Source organism: Camellia sinensis, chromosome 15, assembly GCF_055761805.1.
Source record: "Camellia sinensis isolate YWXY chromosome 15, ASM5576180v1, whole genome shotgun sequence".
In the NCBI taxonomy this organism is placed as follows: Eukaryota; Viridiplantae; Streptophyta; class Magnoliopsida; order Ericales; family Theaceae; genus Camellia; species Camellia sinensis.
Window position 1 is genome coordinate 11318218 of NC_138975.1, and position 8724 is coordinate 11326941.

At 34.0% G+C, this 8724-nt stretch overlaps 1 protein-coding gene across 3 annotated transcripts; it reads right to left on the reverse strand.

Moving 5' to 3' along the window:
* Positions 1-2698: 2698 nt before the first annotated feature.
* Positions 2699-8431, reverse strand: LOC114256803 (Nucleoside diphosphate kinase family protein). Of its 3 annotated transcripts, none has more exons than XM_028196479.2 (6): positions 8139-8431; positions 7956-8039; positions 6578-6802; positions 5268-5375; positions 4951-5060; positions 2699-3070 (listed from the first exon to the last, which is right to left on the reverse strand). In XM_028196479.2, the coding sequence occupies exons 1-6, from the start codon at positions 8303-8305 to the stop codon at positions 3045-3047; spliced, it is 720 nt and encodes a 239-aa protein (XP_028052280.2). In that variant the 5' UTR covers positions 8306-8431; the 3' UTR covers positions 2699-3044. The 3 variants fall into 3 exon arrangements, with proteins under 3 accessions (XP_028052280.2, XP_028052284.2, XP_028052283.2); XM_028196483.2 differs by having other exon boundaries at positions 7942-8039; positions 8139-8309; XM_028196482.2 differs by lacking the exons at positions 7956-8039; positions 8139-8431 and adding an exon at positions 7226-7394.
* Positions 8432-8724: the final 293 nt, after the last annotated feature.

Below are 8724 nucleotides of genomic sequence, written 5' to 3' on the forward strand. Positions count from 1 at the left end.
TAGTGTAGGAAATGTTAAATTATTTTTATATAAAATAATAAAACAAATAAAAAAATATAAAAAATTAAACATTAATATTTATAAAAAAAATTCCCAATATATAACAAATAAAAAAATAAAAAAATTTCTGATCTCCTCACTATTTTTCTAATACCATCTCCCCAACCTTCATCTCAATCCCCTCCCCAACCTCCATCTATATCAGCTCCACCATCCTAATCCTTTCCCCAACTCTATAAACAAACACAATATTAAATAACACCTCCACCATCCTAATCCCCTCCCATCTACTTAACCCAAAACAAACGGGCCCCTAGGAGATTTATATCATCACTGAAGACGACAATAATGCTGATAAAATATAAATGTAACTGAAACATTTTTAGAAAAATGGTTTATTTCATTGTTGGAGGTATTAATTTGCATGCTTCATTACCATTTAAAAAGTTAATAAGCCTCGATTTCTAACAGTGAAAATAATTTCTGCTAAATCAAAAACTGAAAGCTAATATATCATATTCTCCCATTCCAGTTCAGTGTATAGAATAACAATATGAGAGACAGAACTGTTACCTCGATGTTTAATCAAAGTAGTTTTTTTTGGTGGCGGTGGTAGTGGAGTGAAGGCAATGGTTGTGGTGGTGGTATTAGTGGTGGTGGTGGAGGTGGTCGGAGTGGTGATAGTAGTGATGGCAGTGGGATGGAGGTGGTGAGGTGGTGGAACTAGTGGTGATGCACTTAGAAGGGGTGGGATGGCGGCGGTGGTCTTGGTGAGGTGGTAGTGGCAGTTGCAGTAATAATAGTAGTAGTGGTGGCAATGCTGGTTGCTAGTGGTAAGGGTGATAGTAACATGATAGTGTGATGGAATTAGTAAGAGTTTATTATAGAAAATGTTTTTCATCTTTCAAAATGAGAAAATATATTTTGTCCAAATAAACTTGTTTTCCGTCGATCACTTAAAATGTTTTTCATTAACTTTCGTTTTCTGTTGTCTCAAATGATAAAAAACGCAGAAAATATTCCACCAAACAAATGGAACGTAAATTTAATGCACTTTATGGACAACGTCACTGTAACTGCACATGGATAACAAGGACAGATGAACTTCTAGATTTATGTGAACCTTGTACAAGAAGGGAGGGCATACAAAAGATTTACTAATACCAATTGACTAACACAGACTAAAAAATAAACTATAAGCAATATAGCAGGTAGAACTGACTAGCAACAGTGCAAGGCCCTTTATATTCTGCTACATTATCATTTTAACTCTATCCCAGTTGGAGCAAGCAAGAATCAATAAAATAATAATTTTTATACTCCATCAGATCATGATTTTAATTAACGCCCATGACGAACTCTGACAATTTTCTACTGTCCAGAAATCAATTAATTTCCCTTCACAAGAACCAACTAGCACAAGTTTCATAAAAAACGAACTCTTCACCATAAAAAAGAACCTTTTCAGCACAAACAATGTCAGCCACTACAGTCAGGCTTCCTACTCTACACATGGAATGTTGTAACACATTTTTTGTTAGGGTGAATTACACTAACCACCACTGAGATTTGAAAAAAAATATAATAAGCCCCGCACAATTGGCATAATTACACTAGTCCCCCTTTTACTAAGGTTAGAGCAAACAAAATTAATACAAATGCTGTAAAAACAGAAATAATCAATGATTAAATATACATTTCAGTATAAAGGATATAACATCATTTTTTTTGTCCATACTAACTAATAACTTAAGAAAAGCGAACTAAGGAGCACAGTGTTAGTTGCACGAAGCGGGAGCGGAAGCGGGGGAACGTGGCCACGTAGAGGAGTCGTAAATTAGGAGCGCTTATATATTATTTTTATTAATTATATTTTATTTATTATAATAAATAATGAATAATAAATTATGTTCAAATAAATAAAAAATAAAAATTAAATCTTTTATTTTATAAATTTTTTAACTTTTTTTTATTATATATGATTTAAATAGATTTCTTTTAAATAATTAGATGATTTATTTTATTTATTATATGTTAAAAAGTTAAGAATAATAAATTTTAATAAATAATTTTTTATTTTAGACAAAAGAATTATATTATACAAATTATATTATATATGATAAATATTATATATATTAAATATAATATATTATATTATATTATGTATATATGATAAATTATATTTATATTATATAATATAAAACGGAGAGGGAGAGGGAGGGAGAACAGAGATCGAGAGAGAGAGAGAGAGAGAGAGATGAAGAACAGAGACGAGAGAGGGAGACGAATAGCGAGACGAAGCAAACAGAGACGAGAGAGGGAGACGAAGAGAGAGACGAAGCAAACAGAGGCGAAGAGAGACGAAGAGGAGATCGAGACTGAGAGAAGAGAGAGCGACGAAGACAGTCGAGATCGACCGTGAGAGGTCTCAGCCCTAATTGCGATTCTTTCGCATTAGAAGCGCGATTCTCTCGTATTAGAAGCGCGATTCTTGTGCGATTCTTCCTTGGAAGCGCAAAATCGCGCTTCTTCCTCAGAAGCGTGAGTCCCTTCCACGATTCCTGCTACTAAGAGTGTAATTAATGCCAAGCCTGTGGGGCTTGGTGTATGTTTTGAAACCTCAAGGGAGGTCAGTATAATTTACACTTTTTCTTATGTAGACTGCAATAACATGTAAAACTAGCAAAATGACCATGAGTTCCATAATCTTTAATCCATTGTCATATCTCTTTAAATGCATTAGTCAATTGGGAACAGCAGATACAATTAGCTGAGAATAATTACAGTGATGTAGAGAGGTACAATCACAAACCAGCTTTTCTCACAGTGACGAGCAGTGAACAAAAACAAGGAGGAAAGAGGATCAATGAAAATGCGAGACAGGAATGAAAAGAAGTTTACAAACATACAAAATCAGGTGCCTTGATCCCTCAGTTTCCTTAAAAGACACAGTAGTTCAATTGTCCATTTGAGGAGTGCCGCATGGGTGAAAGACGGTGCAGATCTCCATAAAAGACCTATAGTTCTTTCCATATGTTTACCGTTTACAATTCATCATGCTTTGAAACAGCTGTAGCAGAAAATACAATAACTAAATTAGATTTTAAAAAAATAACGTCTAATTAGTACACATTAATGTGTGTTTGAGAGGGAAAAGATCAGGTACACACCTAACCTTTTACACAAAGTGGTTGCTCTGGGACTTGAACTCAAACCCAAAACCTCAAGGTTATTAGGACAAGGTTTTATCATTGATCCAATAACTAAACTAGACAGAAAGTTCATAAAAAAGGCTTTTTAACATCAACAAACAATACAATTCTCATCACTCTTGTGGAAGTCATTTCCAGGCAGAAATTTCTTGTTTCCATTTGCAGTATTTTTAACTAGTTAATATTGAGTCAATGTAACTCAAAAGCATATGCCTCATTCATTCTATTACTTTCTGCAGCATTTTATGTTTTATAAATTTTTTCCATTATTCTTTAACACTACGGTTGGATCGTGAGGTAAGGTGAGGTGAGAAGAGAAATGATTGTGGTTTCCACATAGATGAGAAAGGAAAAGAAATGATTATAGTTTCTCACCGTTATGTTTGGATGAATAAAAGAGAAGAGAATGTGATTTCTCACCTATCTTGTTTAGATAAAAAAACTAGGAGAAAAGAAAGAATAGTGTTGTATTTCATCTTTCATCATTTCTCACCTATTTAACCATCCGAACAAGTGAAGAGGTTTCCTATTTTCATTATTTCTTTTCTTTTCTCACCAAACCCCTCCATCAAAACGGAGTGTCAAACAGATCCTATGAGGAAAAATTCAACAGAAGTAGTTTCTCCAATGTCAGTCAGGTGAATACATGGGAGGACTGCATTTGACATTGGCCTTCATAATAAAGGACAAATTATGGTGACCAACCAATTTTTAGGTTTGTAAAGGTAAAGGTTGTTCTTAGACTTTAAAGTGTCCTTCAATCTACATACAAAGGGTTCATGAAAAATAAAAATAAATCAGGTATCAAAAAAATAATTTATTACATCTATAATGCATCACCCCAATCATCTAGAGAAAACAAAGGGAGAAGGAAAATTTTAAATATATATATATGACTTTATGTGGGTCAACTGCTCAGAACAGCATATACAATCAGTACAGACCACATAACTGCTGTTTCTAAAAGTACTATATGCAAACAAAGATCCTACTTTTCCCGATTGTCATAGTGCTATAATTAACTCTATCCTGTTTCCTTTATGAAGCTTATAATGCAGTACATGTGCAAATTCATTTATTCTCACCGAAAACGTCACAGGGATTATTGTATGTATTCAAAATTCAAATCATCTTAGTCATATTTTTTGTATTGTGAGCATATTAAGCCTGCTCCTATATCACTTGAAATGTGCTATATCCTTCAGTAATTACAGACAAGCAATGCACACAGATTAACCCGCGGACCAATTTATGATGTCTCCGTCGCTGACGTTTGTCAAGCAGGCCATGTGGATTGACCAGGGTCTTCAACTGTAATTCCTCATAGATGTAGCTATTCTGGTATTAGATGTGTATGAAAGCCGTCATCCCAAACATTAAAAAAGATGGCAAAAACACAATAGAGTAGAATGGTCATGACTCAGAAGGAAAAGTTGTTTGCCCTTTTGCGATATATATAGAGAAAATTCATAATGATGAATATGGAATGGTTAAGTGGCCCTAAACCAAGGCCTAATCAACAAATGCCACATCTTCTATCTCGCAGTATACAACTATAAAAGTTTCAACCAAAATGATGAACATAGTCTAATGCATGAAACGTATCTGAAATGATACAAATGCATGTCCCATTGTCAATATAGCTGAAAACAAGAATATTTCAGTAAAGCAATAGCATATGCAGATTGTATGATAAATGTAATGATATATTAACTGAAACAGGAATTAGATGTTTGACCTGAAGATGCCTCTTTAAAGAAAAAAGATATTTCCCTAGCAGCAGACTCAGATGAGTCTGAACCATGAACACAATTTGTTTGCGAATCCAACCCACACATGGCTCTGATGCTGGAACAAAAGCAAAAATCAAAATTGTAACAATGAAGTCATGGGATGAATATAACAGAGTACAGAAATAAACTAAAAAGAGTATACATAAGTTTTGAATCGTAGAACAAATTGGCAGGTAGCATCCAGCTTATGTGTAAATAGATCAAGAGACAGGACTGAAATAGAACTACACAAGACAAAAGGTCAAATGAGAAAATGAAATACCTGTTAGGATGGGTAACCTTAGCCTTGCGAGCATCAGTTGGTCCAATCATAGCACGCCAATCAGCAACAGCATTCACTTTCTCCAGAACCATAATCAACACGGGGCCACTGATAAATGAAAATGTGTAAAAGAGAGAGTGCTGTTGAGAAACTTACTTATTCAAAACTCAATAAAATGAGAGCTATAACTCAACTTAGACAACAAAGCCATTGTTGTTGTTCATAAACTATTGATCTTTCCAATGAGTTATTTCTATACTGGTACTCATGATATGAATAATCATAATTTACATGTCATACTGTGATACTGGTACACAAATACAGGGGTTCTCCAGTTCTGAAATAACACAAGTTTTTCCTTTCATTTTTATAGGATAAGTATAATAAAAACCTAGGAGTTAAAGGCCTGGAAAAGGAAAGGGGAAAAAAAAACTTTTACACATATTCAAGTTTGTAGTAACTAGTTCCTAGGCTTACGGGTTGGTTCACTCTTACATGGACTTTTTTATTCCCTCTAGCGTAGCCGTGTCCACCAGATATGACAAGGGTAAGGGCACAGCTGCACGAGATATGCATCCAACCCCCATAGCTAAATTAGACACTTGGATCTTCTATTTTTCTATGGTGTTTGAAGAAGAAAAAAAAACTCACATTTGCCAGTTAAAAACAAATATGTCCTCTCATATGGATGGAAGATAGAAATCCCCTTTATTCCATAGATCCCATTTAATTTCAATTACATTCCTAAACAATAATATCTTATTTTTATATCCTACACAACATATTTAAATATTCAGGACATGTCCATGTATCCAAATGCAATTTTTGAATGTATATTCCTATATCCTAAGTTTTAGGGTTTATGAAGGACCAACGCCTAGACACACCCACAGGCCGATACTCATAGCTAAGTCCATGTAACATCGGGTTGAGTGAATTTTGGGACCACCTTTTGGGCAATGTTATAATCTCAAAGCCTCAGACTGCGAATAGATGCATCACAGAAATAAAGCAGAAGGTTAGTTCTGTATTTCCCAACAAAAAAAGATCAATAGGACCAACACTAAGCAATGGCCCTTTTTGGTTATTAGGACAGGTGAAAATTAAATGCCACTAACAAACCAGTAAGTGACAAAGATTATGATTATACTAGAGGAGAAGAGAAATAAAGATGACAGAAAATAAGAAATGGTTAAAAGTTGCAGCAGTCTATAAAGTATATAAGGTAATTCTGTTAAGAACCAGTGAACCACTGATTTCAGGTTAATGTGACACCAAAATTACCAAATGATCGAGACAGAGTAAAGTACCTTGTCATGTAATTAACCAGGCTTGGAAAGAAGCTCTTTGATGAGTGCTCAGCATAAAAGCTTTTTACTGTATCCTCATCAAGATGAATCGTCATTTCCTTACAGATGCTGAAGCCAGAGTCCAGAATAATTTCCTTTATTGCATTTGTATAGCTACCAAACAATCCATCTGGCTTTATCATTGCCAATGTTTTCTCCTTTTCTATACTACCATCACCCGATGATCTGTAATTCTTGGACCAGTAAGATAACTAATATAGTAGAAAATTGAAGAAAAAATCAATTTCTACTGAGAAAAAAGATTTTAACCTAATGTTTTAAATATATTGTTCTAGACTAAATTCTATGATTTGACACTAGCCATTTCAAGCTAGTACCTAATAAATAATTGGCAGAACCTTTCAAAATCAAAATAATAGATAAGCATTATTAAATTCAGCGGTATAGTTTTCAATTTGAGTAGTCAATGATTTTCATCATGTTAAACTCTAGTTGCGATTAAGGTTCAAAAGTGCTGTAAGAGTTTAAGTGCACAAATATAAAACTCAACTGGGGCTTGTTCATTGATAGTACAACATCAGGTGCTCATTTAGAAATTACGTAGGAACTGGGAAGTTCAAAAATAAATAATTTTATAAATCATACTACCGGAAGGAGGGAATATTCCACAGCATATCCTTAGGAGCTTCTAGAATGACTTTCTCACCAAGGGAAACCCATCCATATATACACACTTACACCTCCAAGGGTTAAGGTATGTCCACATTCTTTACACAAACTCTCTAGTGATATCTCTTATGTAACGGGAGATTGACTTGTACGTTAGAATGCACGCGGCCCACCGCAAGCTGGGCACTAACGGGGGGTTTCTTTGTAGATCATGAAGACATGGCAGGCAGATCATCAACAAGTAGGGTATATTTTTCTCCCTACAAAACAAATTAGCCTCCTATACAGACTTGCTTTTGGGAACAGCATTTCTAAACAACCCAACAAGTGGAAGCTCCAAGATTTAGTGAGGAAAAGGTTTTCCCTCAGAGGATGTTTGCTCAACCGCATGAGGATAACAATTTTGCTTTTCAACAAACTATACACAAGTTGATTACAAAAAATCATTTTATATTTTCCGTCGGTTTTAATTAACGAAAATAGGCACATGTTTTAATTTGAAAATAAATCTAAAATTTTTTTTAAAAAAACTAAAAATTAAGGTTTATTTTGTTATAAAGCCTGGTTTTTCCGTTTTTATAATTTGACCAACAAAACTTCCATTAAACCGCAATTGAGATGGTCCTATACACAAATTGTAAACTACAAAAATAACATACGATGTAGAAAGAGAAAGAGTAGTAAGAAGTAGAGACCTAACTTTGGTCACCTGTGAGGGAGAGAGACAGCAGAGACGAGAAGGAAGAGAAGAGCAGAGAATTGAATGGATCGGAGACTCATTTGAAGCATCGATCTGTAAAGAATCGAAAAAAGTTGCAGTCAGTGAAGATGAATCGAATAAGTGAATGATGAACAGTTAGGAAATCGAAACTATGATATGCATATTTATTACCTGTAATGTAAATGCGACTCGAGGGAGAAATAAATAGCGGAAGGACAAGAACAAGTGGACGTTTTGTCGTTGTCGTCTCCGTCCGTGGAAGAAGAAATGGCGGGAAAGCAGCTTATATTGATCAGAAGAAGAGTGAAGCCCTGTTTGTTGGTTTGGCACGGAGACATCTTCTTGGAGTAGTTTTTAGGTTATTCAATAATTAATGACTTTTTTTATTATTATTAAATACTAGTATATTACCCGTGTTATGCACGGATTGCGTTTATAATTATCTATATATGTGAATTGTGATTTTTAAATATTTTCTTCTTTTCTTTTTCTTTTAAATGTCTTCTTTTTTTTCCTTTTTTATATTATATTAAAGTATAATATTTTGATAATAATCATATGTGTTAGACTTTTTAAGAAATTAAATGTTTTTTTTTTTTGAGCTTTTTTGATAAATCCACTTTCTAAAAACTTTATTTCATTCAACCCATATTCTTTTTTACTATTTCATTAGGTCTTATTTGAGATAAGAAGACCAAAATACCATTTTCATCTACTTATGTTCCATTTAGTTCACATTATTTTCTCATGTTTCAAT

Coding starts and splice junctions, on each gene's coding strand:
- LOC114256803 (XM_028196479.2), bottom strand. CDS start 8,305: ATGTCTCCGTGCCAAACCAACAAACAGGGCTTCACTCTTCTTCTGATC. Junction 6,803..7,955: donor GCTGTCTCTCTCCCTCACAG/GTGACCAAAGTT, acceptor CAAGAATTACAG/ATCATCGGGTGATGGTAGTA. Junction 3,071..4,950: donor CTTTAAAGAGGCATCTTCAG/GTCAAACATCTA, acceptor TTTCTGCTACAG/CTGTTTCAAAGCATGATGAA.